Genomic DNA, 16,706 nt, shown 5'->3' with positions numbered 1-16,706 from the left:
CCGTGTCTGAAGCATACATTGAAAAAACACCAACAACACGTTGGCCGGCGACAGCCATGACGGCACTACCGGTGTGACTATAGTATAAATAGGCGACGGGAGAACACATCATCCACTTCTTCGTCTCAAGCTTGCGTCCGCAACATGGCAAGAAACCTAGAGGACGCAGGGTCTCGTTCCCTACTCAGGGAACAATGGTTACATAAGTAACCTGAGACGTTCCCTTTCATGGGAACTTCGAACTGCGTCCTCTAGGGGTCGCTATGGGGAACGGTATACCCACGCCACCATGCTGAGGGGAGTGCATGCCAGAAACCATGGCGAGCACTAAGTACCAACTCTACCATATTGCCATGGGAGTTGCCCCTGGGACGTTAGACGGCTGTCAGTGACATTATTCCCTACGGCCAAAGGCCTAGGCTACATACCCCAAAATACTTACCTGTTAGGGCCAGACTCCTGGTAGAGCTCAAGGCTTGGAATCAGGAATAGATTCCTTTAAGGGAATATGACCAAGAGCCTAGAATCATACTAAGTCTTGGCCTGTCACACAGGGCTACCGCACATTTCTCTGTATATGCTGAAGGAACTGTCTCAACAGACCCCTAGTAGCAACACCCTGTTAAAGTAGGTATCCAGAGGATACATAGGTAGAGTGGTGCCCAAGCCGGAACCGGGGTTTTAAACCACTCAGAAAGAGCACTAAGCTGCTGCGCATAGCTATTACCATACAGGATTCTAGAAAAGAATGCAGAGTACTAGCGTGCAAACTTACCACAGTGTGGATTTTAGAAAGTGTACAAAGACTTCACGTGCACACTTACCATAACATGGATTTTTTAAAAATACCGTTCTAAGGGGTCTCGTGGCACTCTGAAAGAGCAGCCCATAGATGGAAATGGTGCATCCCAAAACGCTATGTTTGAGAAGTCATCAACTCGATCTAAGGCTGCACCCTGAAAGAGCAGCCCATAGATAGAAATAGCGCATCCCCAAAAACGCTATGTCTATGGCTACAATGCTGGAGTGGCTAGCAGTAAATCTGTAGCCGAGGGAGCAAACATCCAGCTCTCAATCGAGAGGGAGCTCGACCTACAGTTTGTTCCAATGGTGGAACAGCTAGCAGTTACTTAGCTGAAGGAGCAACAGAAGGCTCACCTGAGCTGGAGGGCTATGGCCAGAAAGATAACGTTCATCGAGACGACCTTGTGACGTCACTTCCTTAGTCCGCTTCCACGGCAAGTAAAGCCTTGGGAAAGCCCCTCTTTAAACTCATCGGCCAGGTCCACCTGCGATCCCCACGAGCTCATTCTCCTCCGTGCCTCAGCAGCGTGCCTTCCTGAACCGCGGGAAGCAGATGGCTGCCCCTTTTTACTCGGAAAAAGAGACAAACGAGAACGGAGCTTTTTCATTGAAAAACGCTCGCAGTGCATGCAGATTGCCCCCTCGAGGACATTGCGTGCGTGCTCTTCGCCCAAACAAACAACGCATAGTTCGTGTGTGTCATCAGGATGATGTGTTCTCCCGGCGCCTATTTATACTATAGTCGCACCGGTAGTGACGTCATGGCTGTCGCCGGCCAACGTGTTGTTTTTTCAATGTATGCTTCAGACACGGGTCACGACAAGGCGTTCCTAGAGGACACAGTTCGAAGTTCCCATGAAAGGGAACCTACAATTTGCATTTGCATGTAGCAGAGTATTTCTATTTATGTAATGTATTCCTGTTTTGATTGTTTCTGTATCGATTTGTTATATTGAATTTGTTTTACCAAATTAATTAGTTGTAAATTAATTTGTGTACAAACTGTTGGCGTGACTAGCCTAGTGTTTTCCTGAGCAGTTCTATACCGGCTTCAATATCGACAGGCCACATATTGCTGCGTTTTAATCAGATGTCTAAATTGTTTTGCCTGAATAAATACGCTTTTGCGGAAATTCATCTCTGTGGAATTATTTTGTACTGAAACTGTATCCATTTATGGAGGTCTTTCTTTAAGACCCACGCTCCATCAATGCAGCAGCTGTAATTTTGTCCTCATTAACAAGTTGTACACAAAGCAATGAGTATACTTTTGAAAAATAGTAGCTCAATAAAAGCTGCTTTTTTCATGGCAATAGGCTAAAAAGTTATAGGCTATTTACGGTATTTATTGTTACTTTGTCACATTTAACAACAGTTTTCTATTAAATCTGATTTAAAGGGGTGTCTTCAACTGTATCTAATCATGTCAGTTTGTAAAGTGATTTCTTTTTTGCATTTATATTTTCACAATTATACAAAAATCTTTTTTTTCGAGGCACTCTCCAATAACTTCATCATAATGTTCTCGTTACCAGGCAACACTATAAATATTTAAAATACCAAAGATCTTAGATACGTGTATACAGAGTAAGAGGATACATGAAAATTACTAATTATAAACCCCTGCCTGCATCTTCATCAAGAACCTTAAACCATCTAATTACACAAACACACAAAAAGTAATTTACTGAGACAAAAAAGCACAGTATAAGGCTAAATCCTCTCTTCATAAATAAATGACATTTTAGAATGAGATTTATATCAGTGAGGTTTATATCATTAAGGTTTATACCAAGGTGCTGAAAGATCAGAATGAGGAGAAAGTCCAAACACAACTGACCAAAATTAATGCATGAATAAGTATTAGTCATATCTGTAAATCTCGATTCTGGTTGGTCCATTGTGATTATTCTGTAGTCAAATGTTTTAAAATCTAATAATAATTGACTAGTGTCCTAATTGATTCCCCAAAGCTGTGCCACTTGTTTATCACATGGTTTCTTTCTTTACATATAAAATAAAAATAATTATTTTGTAAGTATGTAATAAGCAAAATAATGAACAGTCAGTTGGTCCCCTGCAGGCTGTATAAGAGTAGAGAAGACACTATTTTGACAAATGTAATTTCCCACAATGAAAGCTTACAGTGTGTAAAAAGACTAGAATAAGTTGTTGAATTAATGAGCATACAACATTTTAGTCAACTGAATGATGGCATAAACAGCAAGTGTGAGGTGTTAGTTCAGCTGGATAAATACAGTCATTCTCAACTCATGGTCACATTCTCTCTACATATCCATTCAAGTCTGTATAAAACCATTAATGGACTTGAATTAGAGGCATTGGTGGTGTTCATTTATAGTGTAGGTCTCATTTGGATTATGATTAAATTAGCATGTTGGTTTTGGCGCGTCGGTCCAGATTTAACCATGTCTGGGTCCGGATGCGGACCGGAGTCCGCCTATTGAGTACTCCTGGTGTAGGTGGTCACAGTTAACTTCAAATGGTGTAATAATTTTTTTTTGTGCTCCCTATAAATCCAAAACTACTGGTGAAGAAAATAAATGTGCATTTATAAATAAATAAATATACATAACTAAACTAAATTTGAGAAGTCAACAACTACACAATGAACTGCTGAAACACCGGTTCTTGTTTCACTTTTTTATTTCACTTTGAAGCAGTAATACAAAGCATTTTTTTGTCTTTTTCCAAATTCAATAAAGATGTAGTCTTCTGACGTGAATGCTCTGAACTTCAAATGCACCATCAACTTTTCGTTTCATAAGTGTGAAGTCAGTGTACTCTCCAAACCTCGTAAAATAGCTCTTGTAAGTGTACTTGGGTAAGGCAGCATGGTAAAGGCAAGGAAAATGTATAAAGAAAAGCTAACAGTGAGCATGAACGCCCTACATTTTTCTCTCCCATATCGATCAGAATCAGGTTCCAAATGTTGTTTTTGAAAAAGAGCATGAAGCAGTGTCACCATGTAACTGTTCAGCAAGCTGTTCACACTAGATAATGTCTGACAGGCTGATAATCATCACCACTGGGGTTCATTTTTGTGATTTGGTCAAATGGTTCATTTGAAATATCAACAAAACAACTTTGGGTGGTTTTAATAGATAATTATGATCGAGAGTTTATAGAATACGAGACAAGGAGGGAAAAATGTAAGCAATTATGTCTCCTCTTAGCTATTATACAGTAAGACTAACGTCCAAGTGGCACATTTTTCCCCACTTTGGTACCATATCAGGAGTAAAAGGAGGGAAATACAAAGCCATCATTGTCTAGGCCTGGTAAACATACAAACAAAGCCATAGCATAAAGTTTCCATACCAGAATATCACTAAAGCACATATTTTGACCTTTTCCATTACATAAACTGACAGCTGAACACTTTACTTCTAATTTTCGCAATCAAATGTCCAATAACAAATGACCTCTTTCACATATGAACCAATCAGGATTAATTTTACACATAGCTGAGTAGTGCTCTACTACATATGTTTAGGTTCAGTCATATTAATGCCCCAAAATGCTGAAATTATTAGCTGTGAAAGGCAGGAAACTAATCATTTGACATTCGCATACCTTAAACCAATGAATTGCATGTAACTCGTTTCCAAACTGGGAAAGTAAGGCTTGCAAATGAAAAAAAGGAATGTACTGTATTTGTATTGTATTAGCTGACTGGAGACCTGCAGTCACAAGCTTATACATAAAGCCACAGTTTTCTTTCTTTTCTTTTTTTTTTAAGCGTCTTCCACCTTTTAAATTGAGTAATTGCTTTGTTTAGCCAAGGCCACTTAAGACTCACCTCCAAGTACCTCGTAACAAACAAATTCGTTTCTTGTTTCTCAACCCAGTTCCTCATGCAATACAGGTCATTTTTTTTTGCTGCCATCACAATGAAAAGGCATGTTTAAATAAACGTCCAACATCTCGGGGCATCTGTTTCCCTGGTGCCACTGGGATTGTTGATTGTCTTAAGCGTAGGGTATTCGAGAAGTACAGCCAAGATGATAAACACTTTGGTAATGGTGAGAAGAGCAGCCCTTTAGCAAACCTTTGGTCAAGGGAAAGGGTGTTTGCGGTCAAGGCCATTTTTACAGGACGGTGCTCTCTGTGTCAAGGTCTATGTCCTTGAGTTGGGTAACAGGCTTCTCAACGGTGATATCAGGAACAAGAGCTCGACTCAGTGGTTTAAATGTCATCCCCGAATCTGTAAGACACAAGATTAGGAAGTCAGACCATGCAGACTAATGGATTGTTAATAATCAAATCCAAAATTAAGCTTTTTTGAGATAAGCACTTAGATTAACTGATGTTTTACATATACAGTGCTTAACTAATTTATTAGACCACCACCCAGTGTAAGGATTGTGACACAGCTGCCCTAAACTAACAGTATTGGTGATTAGCGAACTCATTTTTTATGTTTCTATAATGGTTAATCCATCAGTATGTGTAAACTCTTTAGTCACAGTAGTGTTTCTAATGCTAAAATATAATTATTGGTGTTATCAATGAATTTTCGAATTTACTGTTTTACAAGAAAGGCAGAATAAAAATAGTAAAACACTTTATTAATTTTTTTTTTATTCAGATGCCCAATTACAGTCAATAACAACAGCAAGAATGCAAGATGTTATCAAGGCCAAAGGAGGCCATACAAAATATTAAGTATTTTGGTTATTATGTGTAAATAAAGACTATTTAGTTGTTTCAGTTTGTTATTTGCCTAATAAAATTACAATAAAATTTTAAAGTTTTTGACAGATTCCTAAAATATTTGTTTTTATTATGACAGGTGGTCTAATAAATTTATTAGACTGTATTTATTGACTGTAATTGGGCATCTGAATAAAATAAATAAATTAAGTGCTTTACTATTTTTTTCTGCCTTTCTTGTAAAACAGTAAATTCGAAAATTCATGGATTAGCTTTAAAATGAGGATATAAGGGAAAAACTCACCCTAGATACTATATAGTTTTCTTTTAACAGTTCATTTTTTAATAGAACCTATTCAATGACTATTCAATAATAATAATAAATAAATGAATAAATAAATAATAATATTTTATTATTAAATTATAACAATTTAACCAATAAAGAACTATTACTATAGTAATAATACTACTGTGCTGTAAAATAAAATTGTATAGTATGTAATAATAATAATAATAATAATAATAATAATAACAATACAAATTTTATTTTACAGAACAACAATAGAATTACAATACTAATATTTATACGGTCTTTATTACATTCAAACTGGCATTTTTTGCCAAACAGTGACAAGTTTGCATCCCTACTTCCACTACAATGCTGCACATCAAAGATATCTGCAACATATCTCACTCAAACACAAATGGTGGAATTATGTAATATTATTAACACAAACAATATTAAATAAGTTATAGCAGTGTATTAATTTTGGGTGCTATTTTTGTTTAAAACCCATCATGTAGCACTTATTAGTTTACATCGTAGACCAATAGCTACACAATAATAATAATAAAAAAAACGAAGTAAAAAAAGGGTAAATATTGTAAATATCGATTATCAGGCAATCTCCACTGACATGTACCAAAATGCTCTCATGACACTGGGACAGCCACAGTTTTCAGAACAAGGTTGTTAGTTGTTAAATGCAATTCTAAAATGTTAGTGAGTTAAACATTAACTCATATTGTTAGTAAACTTTGTATGAATAAATGCGTCCTGCTCTCAGTGACAGTGCATCTCTGTGTAGTATTTAGTAGTGAAGTCATGTCTTTACAAACTATAGCCATGTATTAAACTATTTAAAAAACATATTGGTATTACAATTGAATCCACTTTTTTTAAAGACTACATTTCATATGTAGCTTGTTGCCTTCCTACATCGATATTCTATTCAGCTTTCAGACACAGTCTTCATGTGCCCTGAAACCTTATGCAACTCACAGAAAAAACACAAGCTTAGAGTGACGGAAATAAAAGAGCTTCACCCATTGTTTTGAAGGCAGCACTGCAAATTCCATTGCTGTCGCTTCCTGTGGCTGGAGGCTGTGGCGGAGGGGGAACAGTAGGTCTGTTACGTGGTTTAGGCACAGGCCTCGGGCGAGGAAGCGATCCTGACTGGAACACCGGGGGAGCGGTGGGACTGGGACTGTCGTGAAACACTGCTGTGGGCGGAGGGGTGCTCGGTGGAGTGGGAGTGCTGGGAGGGGAGGGGTCTTCTCCGGGGTCAGCTGGAGCACTGGGTTGGGGAGGGGGCGTGGCCTGCGTGGGAGGCTGCGGGGGCGGATGGTTGGGTGCCTGAATAGGGGGCTGGTTGCTCGAGTGGCGACGAGGGGTCGTGTTGGTTTGAGCCTGTGGTTGTGTGGGGCTCAGATTGGTCTGAGAGTAACTAGAAAGCGGTCTAGGAGAGGGGCTGAGGGACTGAGGGGTGCCTGAAGAGGCTTGCTGTACTGACTGATTGGCTGGTTGGCCTGGTGGAGGGTTGGCTGGTTTAGGAGGAGCTGGGGCCGGCTTCTTAGAACCTATAAATAAAAAGAGAATTTAAAACAAGCTCTTTCTGATGTTCTGAGCTGTTCTCGTCATATAACACCCTGTCTACACCAGACGTGGCTAAGGCTTCAGGCTGTTTACACTAGATGCTGAAAATCCATTTGTCCTTTGTGTCAGAAGTACCGCGAGTGCTTGGAATACGTCAGAAATACGAAAATACGTAAGATGAGTGCCGAGTTCAGGTCCAACCTTGATCCAACACACCTGTCTGTAATTATCAAGTGCTCCTGAAGATCTTAACTAGCTGGTTCAGTTGTGTTTGATTAGGGTTGGCGCTGAACTTTGCAGGACCTCCAGGAACAGGACTGGGCACCCCTGGTGTAAGACTTCTGAGGTAAGTCTACTGACCTCTGTGTGCCATGTGAGGACTGGGTCCTGTAGATCCAGCCACAGGGGTCCCCACACTCAGCTGCCCTGATCCTCCAGTGCCATTTCTCTGAGCTGGAGGAGTGGACGCAGGGTCTCGGGTCTTTGAACTGTTAAGCAAATGGAGTAAAAAATATAAATCAGAAATATTTATTAAATAATATTTATTTCACATTCCGCAACATGCAAACTCCACAAATACAAACTTAAGCCTTTTTGTGATGGAATAGTTTAATATTATGTTTGAAATGGTTAAAGCTAAACTCAGCATTTTTTCCTTTATAAAAAAAAAAATTTGGATTTTTTCTTAACATAAAAAAGAATGAAAAAAAAAAATGTTTGTATTTCAGAAAAAAATTAAACTTAAGCTTGTCAATGGGGCAGTAGGTAGACATATGTACCATATCTACACCTAAAGCAGTGGTTCTCAACCATTTTGACTTCAAGTATCTCCATTATCCAAACAAGGATATATAAATTTTTTTTTTCGATATTCAAAGCCCCCATATTTTTAAAATATATATATTACATCCAACTTTATCTGCAGTACATACATGTAGTACACCCACGTAAAACACGATATGTACTATATAGCAAATCTCAACTGCCTTATTTTTTGTTGTTGTTGCAAAATGTAACTATATTATCGACCAGCTCTTCATATAAATTTGAATAAATAAGTATATCCTACTTTATCCGCATACACAGTATACTTGCGTAGGGCAATATATACTATATCTCAACTACTTGATTGCTTGTATTGTTGCAAAATGTTAAACTATATTATTGCCCAGCTCTAATTGGCTAAATGCATCTATAACGCCTGAAGATATTAAAATATTACAAACACTAAAATCATGATTTTCTGTAAAGCTTAAATTAATAAAGCATTTGAACTAATTTACTCCTTTCTTCCATTGCAATATTTTTTTTGTTAAATCATTTTTTTGTGTATTATTCTGCACTTTGTATTACCACTGTGTATGAAATGTGCTATATAAATAAACTTGCCTTGCCTTTGCTGAAGCTGATTTGAAACAATGTGTATTGTGAAGCCCTCTAGTGGGCCCCAGCACCCTGGTTGAGAACCACGGCCCTTAAGGGTACCCAAGGTGTCAAAAATTGTCGTCTAATTACTAATATGGACCCTTAAGGTACTTTAAGGCATTTAAATTCATTGCCATATCAGCTTCACTGGCTATTACATGGCAGATGAAGATTAAAGAGCCAACAATATAATAAATACATTTGAGTTGAATTACTGAAATAAATGAACTTTTCCACGACATTCTAATTTATTGAGATGCACCTGTATATATTTTTTTATAAAATTCAACTTAAACAAAAAACACAAGATTCTGTACATACAATTCTATAAAAGATTCTTTAAATGTACGTGTGATAAAAATGATTAAGGTTCTAATATCTTAGAAAAAGATAAGAACCAAAGGTCCACCTTTGAGGGTACTATCCCAGTGACAAGCTGATTTTGCACATTTTATCTTTCAATGAAATCCAATAAAAGCTATTTTGTTGTGATGGAGCAGGAGCATGACCAGTCAAATACTTCTCTTTATATTGTTAGACTCCCCGTCACTCACAGAATAAATGTATCAATCATTGCGATTTGCCATCTGTTGCTGAAAAGCCATATTAGTAAAACTAATTTAATTTTGGGTTGTTATAGATCACATCAATGTAAACCACTGGAAAAAAGGGAGTTGAAAGATCCGTTTTGTCCCTCCACAGCTATTCCATGTGCATGCAGGGCTGATTCACTCATGCACTGCACTGGTCCGGCATGACCCGGAACGTTGCAGGAGTCTTACCTGATCTCCTCAGTATGCTGAGCTAGAAGCTGCTGTGCTGCTGCCAGGGCGGCCATCCCCAGCGCCAGCCCGGGCTGACAGCTCTCTAAGCCCAGGCCTACCTGCGCAGGCTGCTGGAGCAGGAGTTCAGCCATAGGCTGACCCCCAGCACTACCTGCAGCCTCCACAGGGGGCAGCGGGGGCTGGAAGGCAGGCGAAGCGTGCTGCTTTCTAGGTACAGTATTGCCTCTACGAGGATTGTGGTCCATTAATTTATTAGCAGAGCTACAGAAAGAGGAGACAGCAGAGACACCACTAGTGCTAATAAGTTCCCAAGAGAGCGACACCACAGAAACCAAGAGGGTAATCTGCATTGGTAGAAATCCCACTTAGACCACACACATTGGAGGGTCAAGAGGGAAAAGCAAGAGATTTATCAGTAGAACGGCAACACAGGAGAGGTTAATGGTGAGTGTAATATGATCCGCTATTTTAATTGCTCAATTAAAGTGAATTGATCAATTAAACTGCATTCTAAATCCACTTTATTGTAGATCTTTGTGAAGCAAGAGGACATAACTAGTTTGATTGATTAAAGAAATCAAACTGTTAAGTGAGATTTTGTGTAAAGTTTACCTCTCTCTCCGGGGCAATTCACCATCTGGGCCCACCATGCTGCCAGGTCTCTTCCTTTCTATGGTGCCCGAGTCATAATCTGGTGGGGTCAGGTGGTTGACGTTGTTTGGCAGGGGTGCAGGCATAGAAAACATGCCGGATACATTAAAATCCACATCTGAAGGAATAACAAGAAACAGTTTAATCTTAAAATTGACAGCAATCCTTTTTTCATTGGTAAATACTATCTATTTAAAGCTTAATGGCCCATACCCTCAGGGAAAAACCAATCTGCATGCTGAATTATGGGTTCAATTATAGTAACCACATGCACAGAGGTTGCAGCAGCCATTTCTGCTAGGCTCCTGTAGGTAAAGAGAAAAGAGTTTAAACAAGGCACAATTAAATATTTTAACTTGTTTGCTGGATACTGCAAAATATTCTGACCCCTCGGTTTTGGCCCACAGTAGATTGGGTCCAAGGACGATGGCAATGTTGCTGGGGGTCATCTTGTTAACGTCACTTTCCTGTGCAAGCTTAGCAAGGAACTTAATAAGGTATCTGTAAAACAGAGAAAAAAATCAGAAGGCAGCAATTCAGAAACAATATTTTTAAACACCATCTAAAACTGCTTTTTACTGTAGTCCTAGTCTTGATGTACACACCTGATGTATAAACAAGTTCTTTCAGTGATCTACTGATGTCAGAAAATTATTGTTTTTATACTGCAGAATTAAATTCATTTATCTTTTTTTTCTGAACATCCTTAAAATAAATGGTAACACTTTACAATAAGGTTCATTAGTTAACAGTATTAACTGTATTAGTTAACATGAACTAAGTATGAACAATACTTCTACAGCATTTATTAATCTTAATTTCAACATTTACTAATACATTATTAAAATCAAAAGTTGTATTTGTTAACATTAGTTAATGTACTGTGAACTAACATGAACAAACAATGAATAACTGTATTTTTATTAACTAACATAAACAAAGATTAATAAATACTGTAACAAATGTATTGTTCATTGTTAGTTATCTTAGTTAATGTTAATTTCAACATTTACTAATACATTATTAAAATCAAAAGTTGTATTTGTTAACATTAGTTAATGTACTGTGAACTAACATGAACAAACAATGAATAACTGTATTTTTATTAACTAACATAAACAAAGATTAATAAATACTGTAACAAATGTATTGTTCATTGTTAGTTCATGTTACTTAATACATTAACTAATGTTAACAAATGACACCTTATTGTAAAGGGTTACCAAATAAATTGATAAGAAAAATTGCATTAGGTGAGGTTTATGCTTAAAATGAGATTAAAAAAAAAAACAATTTGGTGAAAATAATACATTTAAAGGATGAATAACATACTTATAAGTTTTTTGAAAAAAAAAAAAATATATATATAAAAAAAATGATTAAAACATTTTAATAATTTTATTTACTATTATATTTATTTTTATCAGCACAAATTACATTTAAATGTCCTATTTCTCTAGTTTCTAATACCGTTAAACTGGGTAGTATCGTGTCTGGACATGAATAATCTGCAGATGATTTACAATAAACCTTCAATAAGTCTGAAACCTCTGTGCATACACATTTTAGGACACAATTTGTGCTATTTCATACATGGAGCCCCAGAACTTTGCACAAACTGATTCCACATCACATTAAGATGTAGTTGAAACCCACCTGAAGTTTGCCTTGTTGTTTTTTGGCAACTGATTGCAGGTAACCCACAAAGCTTGTAACCGTTTGTCTGGGTCAGGGACACTTGACAAAGTAAAAGCCCAGTAATTAACAACACAAACATTACAAGATTCCTTTAAAACTTCATGTAAAGTACTGCAAGATGGCTTACTTGGATGCCTGTGTCCACTCATCATACAACTGGTAAGTCATCAAAGGTTCAGGCAGCTCTCTGAGATACGACTTTAATGCCCCTTAAATCAGGAGAGTGCGGTTTTAAATTAACATTCATTAAGTGTGAATGACATATTACTGATACACACAACAAAACAGAATGTACCAGCAACGGCATGTGGGTCAGAGTAAAACTCCTCCAGCTGTGAGGTGGAGCAATCCAGAGCTGCCTTCAGCTTCTTCAGTTTAGAGGCTCCTGCAGCTATTCTGAAAAGACCCTGAAGAACGATAAATTTAAAGACGGATACAAGCATATTTAGGTTAAAAGCCAATACCCAAATTCATCCTCTAACATTTTTTAAAGGGTTTGTTTTGTTGGATAGCTGCAGTAGCATTTTTAGAGATGTGTCGGTACGATGTGGACAGTGTTAAAGGTGCAGTAGGAGATCTTGGAAAATGCTAACTTTAGCCTGATAGCACTGAAAGCGAACGTCCCATACTCCCTGCAATCGCCATCCAAAGCTACGCCCCCTGAACGCATATACGCTCACTCAGACCAGAATACCAGAGACAACATTACTACATTAGGCTACATCAGCGTTTCCCAATTCCAGCCCATGTTCCGAAGTTAAGTAAACTTCAACGGATTTCCCCTGCTCAGGGAGTAGGGAGCAATGAACACTGTGTTATCATATCGATCAGAACACAGTTCATGCACGTAGCTCTCTTCTAATGAGCTGGTTATCTGAATCGGGTGTGTTAACTAAGCGAGACATGCAAAATACATGCGCGAGGACTGAAATTGGGAACCCTGTGCTGCCTACATCATGTGTCATTTACCGGTGAGAAAACTTTTAAAGTACTACAATACCAGGAAGGAAGATCGGGTTGTTGATGTTTGTCTGCCATTCTCGCTCTGTCTGCACAGCATGCGTGAACACGCTGATGACGTGTCCTGTCTGCGCGAACCGGGTGCGCAGAGGTATGCAAATACATACGTTGACAGGCAGGTAGGAAAGCCAATTAAAATGCTCGGACCGAGCGTTTTGATTGGACGAACATTTCTTGGTCCTACGCCTTCCACAGAATATATAAATACAGATAAATACATTTAGACCACTTAACTTAATGATTGCTATCGGGATGTGAAGAGACTTTCAACCAGCATAACAAAAAATGTTTCTGAAGACAATCACCTATTGCACCTTTAAAGGTTGAACAATACTTGTATTGTGGTTCAATAACTGAAAACATTTGCGATCTGCCTTGAATGGATTGGACAAGATTATTAATAACAATATAATAGTTGACATGTATGATTGATGTATTGTTTAAACACGTAAGTGGTCCCGTTGTACCTCCTCTTTCATTCCAGTCTCCAGCAGCATCATAATGCAGGCCTCTATAGGCAGTGCGATCTCTCTGCCACTGCGCTTCAGATGCTCGTCCAGAGCCGTTCCAAACGCTGGCTTCTCGGTCCACGAATCTATCGGGAAAGTATAAATACCTTTGTTTTAAAAACTGTTCACTAGCAGCATTAATTGAAAGCATCACACTCTAACAAAAGGAGCATCTGTGATTCATCAAGACAAACTACTATAAACACTACATCCTGCTGTCAAGTCCCCTTCAAGCTGTCTTTTCTAATTTTTCTTTCTTACTGTTTCTGAAAAAGGCAGAAGAACCAGGTGGGTGAGATGTGAGAAATATTAGTCATGGGCCACATGCTGGGACACCAAGTCTGTTTGACTCCCGTGTGCTCACAGGAAAACATCACAACAACAATTTATAGCACTCAAGCGCCAGATTTCCAGGCACAAATGAGAATGAAAACAATTAAGAGCCTCTGAGGACTGCGCAGAAAATCACTGGAACACACCATCAGGCTAAATTAATTTCATTTTCGTTTGATATATCTACATTAGTCACCAAGGATGGTCATAATGGTCCACAATGGCTCATCCAGCAACCAGATACTGTTGCTACTTCTTTTGTATATTTTTACCAGCAATGATTTAATTAGTCTCAGAAAAAAACTTTCAAATTGTGTAAAAAAAATATTTAGATGAACATCTCTATCTGAAACCATCACCATAATTATATAAGGCTTCCTTAAAGGCATAGTTGACCCAAAAATGAAAGTTGTGTCATCATTTACTCACCCTCATGTTCTTCTAAACCTCTATGACTTTCTTTTGTCTACAGAACAATAATATATTTTTCTGTACTCTTTTTTTTTCCACACAATAAAAATCAGTGGGGCCAATTTTGGACCCCATTGACTTTCATTGTATGGACAAACACAGATGAAACATTCTTCAAAATAACTTGTTTTATGTTCCACAGAAGAAATAAAGTTATACAGGTCAGGAGCAACATGATCGTGAATAACTGATGACACAACTTTCTGTTTTAAGTGAACTATCCCTTTAAGACCAATTAGTCAACTAGTCATATATGAAAATATGTAGTTTTAGAGATGCCTATTAGTCACTAGAGGCAAATTAGGTTTCACTGGTAGTTATTTCAGATACACAGCAATAAGAAATTGTGCCGTCACCTTGTTGAGCTTGAATGGTTGGCAGGACGCTCTCAAGCAAGGTGAAAGATTTTCGGTGATAATCCGCTTGTGCCGCTAATAACTGAGAACAGAGCAGACATTGAGGAAGGAGGGACGCACAGCAGAATGAACAATGGGCAGAACAAACATGGAACTGAACAGTAATAAACATAGCAACTGAGTTATTGAACAAATGGATGACAAACAAAAAGCTTCTTACCATTACATAGTAGCGGGCATAGTCTGCCTCCTTTGAGAAAAAATTGTACATGTCTGCTGAAAGTTGATCCTGAAAAAAAAACATGATTGAAACTATTGGTTTGACTCTGAATGCGCAGATAGAGAAATTGGATATTACAGGAAACAAGCACAGCGTTTAGCCACATGCTCTTGATACATTACATTATGCATTTGGCAGATGTTTTTATCCAAATTGACTCATTGCTATACATTTTATCAGTAATGTGTTCCCCGACAATTAAACCCATGCCGAACAGGAACACACACACTGAGCCTTAATTGCTCATGCGGGTGACGCAGGTTCGAGACCTTATTTCATGTCTCCATTTACCAAAAATGACTATTCAGTCAGAAAGAAAAAATTATCTATAATTACGACAGTGATTACACATCAGATTTTTGCAGTTATAACAACTGCTGCATCATAAATCAGTCAGCATATGGCTGACTAGCAGCTCAATGGTTCTGCCACAGGGCAGATAAACTTTGAATTAAGCAGACTGATGTCTAGTCTTATTTGAGATAAAAAAACATATCTTTTTGAGATTAAAATAACTTAAAAATAATTATTTTCTTTTTTTATTATTTTATAATATGGTTTATTCCCTGTGACAGCAAAGTCTTTAGTTTCACATCCTTTCTAATATGCTGATTTGATGCTCAAAAACATTTCTTATTATTATTATCACAGCTTACTATTTTTTAAAGACTGCTTTGTAAATAATCTTCCCAATTTATCTCAATTTCTAAGCATATCCAATAGCTCAAGAAAACTTGATGGTGTAACAGAAACTATTGATTCTCTCTTTTCTAGCACTTTAAGATACGGTTGCTCCTTTACGCTTAAAGAAGATTAAGGAAAAAAGTCAGACACCATGGTATGAGCACACTCGCGCCTTAAAGAGAGCAGCCCGGAAAATGGTGCGTAGCTGGAAGAAAACAAAACTAGAAGTATTTTGTATTGCATGGCAGGAAAGTACTTCTACATATAGAAAAGCTCTAAAAACTAGATCTGCTTAATTTTCGTTTCGCTTATTAGAAAACAAACACAAACCCAGACATTTATTCAATACAGTGGCTAAATTAATGAAAAATAAAGCATCAACAGACGCAAACCTTTTCCAACAGCACAGCAGTAATGACTTTATGAACTTCTTTACTTTCAAGATCGATACTATTAGAGATAAAATTATAACCATGTAGCCGTCAGCCACAGTATTGCATTAGATAGCGCACTATAGATCCCCTGAGCAACAATTCCACTCATTCTCTGCTATAGGACAGGAAGAATTGTATAAACTTGTCAAATCATCAAAACCTACAACATGTATGTTAGACCCTATGCCATCTAAGCTACTAAAAGAGGTGCTTCCAGAAGTCATAAATCCTCTTCTGAATATCATTAATTCATCAATGTCTTTAGGATATGTCCCTAAAACCTTCAAATTGGCTGTTATTAAGCCTGTCATTAAAAAAAACACAACTTGATCCTAGAGAATTAGTTAATCACAGACTGATCTCAAATCTCCCTTTTCTGTCAAAAATACTAGAAAAGGCAGTATCCTCTCAGCTATGTTCCTTCTTAGAGAGAAATGGTATCTGTGAGGATTTCCAGTCAGGATTTAGACTATATCATAGTACTGAGACTGCTTTCATCAGAGTTACAAATGACCTGCTCTTATCATCCGATCGTGGTTGTATTTCTCTATTAGTGCTACTGGATCTTAGTGCTGCTTTTGACACAATCGACCACAACATTCTTTTGAGTAGACTACAAAGTTATGTTGGCAATAGTGGAATTGCATTGTCATGGTTTAAATCTTACTTATCTGACTGTCATCAATTCGTAGCAGTAAATGAC

At 37.7% G+C, this 16,706-nt stretch overlaps 1 protein-coding gene across 3 annotated transcripts in view; it reads right to left on the bottom strand.

The window, feature by feature from the left end:
• Nucleotides 1–3,455: 3,455 nt before the first annotated feature.
• The window catches only part of LOC107731407 (rho GTPase-activating protein 17-like), a 28,681-nt gene continuing 15,430 nt past the window's right edge, over nucleotides 3,456–16,706 (bottom strand). For 2 of the 3 annotated variants that reach the window (XM_016542468.1, XM_016542470.1), the window contains 13 exons: nucleotides 14,826–14,894; nucleotides 14,606–14,687; nucleotides 13,404–13,531; nucleotides 12,212–12,323; nucleotides 12,044–12,125; nucleotides 11,875–11,955; nucleotides 10,606–10,719; nucleotides 10,432–10,523; nucleotides 10,180–10,336; nucleotides 9,565–9,828; nucleotides 7,718–7,845; nucleotides 6,808–7,341; nucleotides 3,456–5,032 (listed from right to left, as the gene is read on the bottom strand). In XM_016542468.1, coding sequence (XP_016397954.1) covers nucleotides 4,917–5,032; nucleotides 6,808–7,341; nucleotides 7,718–7,845; nucleotides 9,565–9,828; nucleotides 10,180–10,336; nucleotides 10,432–10,523; nucleotides 10,606–10,719; nucleotides 11,875–11,955; nucleotides 12,044–12,125; nucleotides 12,212–12,323; nucleotides 13,404–13,531; nucleotides 14,606–14,687; nucleotides 14,826–14,894 — 1,959 coding nt within the window. In that variant the 3' untranslated portion in view covers nucleotides 3,456–4,916. The remainder of the gene's footprint in view (nucleotides 5,033–6,807; nucleotides 7,342–7,717; nucleotides 7,846–9,564; nucleotides 9,829–10,179; nucleotides 10,337–10,431; nucleotides 10,524–10,605; nucleotides 10,720–11,874; nucleotides 11,956–12,043; nucleotides 12,126–12,211; nucleotides 12,324–13,403; nucleotides 13,532–14,605; nucleotides 14,688–14,825; nucleotides 14,895–16,706) is intronic. The other variant, XM_016542469.1, reaches the window with a different exon arrangement.

The sequence above is a fragment of the Sinocyclocheilus rhinocerous genome, unplaced genomic scaffold (genome assembly GCF_001515625.1).
Source record: "Sinocyclocheilus rhinocerous isolate Xijiao unplaced genomic scaffold, SAMN03320098_v1.1 scaffold1390, whole genome shotgun sequence".
NCBI lineage: Eukaryota > Metazoa > Chordata > Actinopteri > Cypriniformes > Cyprinidae > Sinocyclocheilus > Sinocyclocheilus rhinocerous.
The sequence above is the reverse complement of the archived record's forward strand: the minus strand, read 5'-3'. Positions and strand labels throughout refer to the sequence as shown.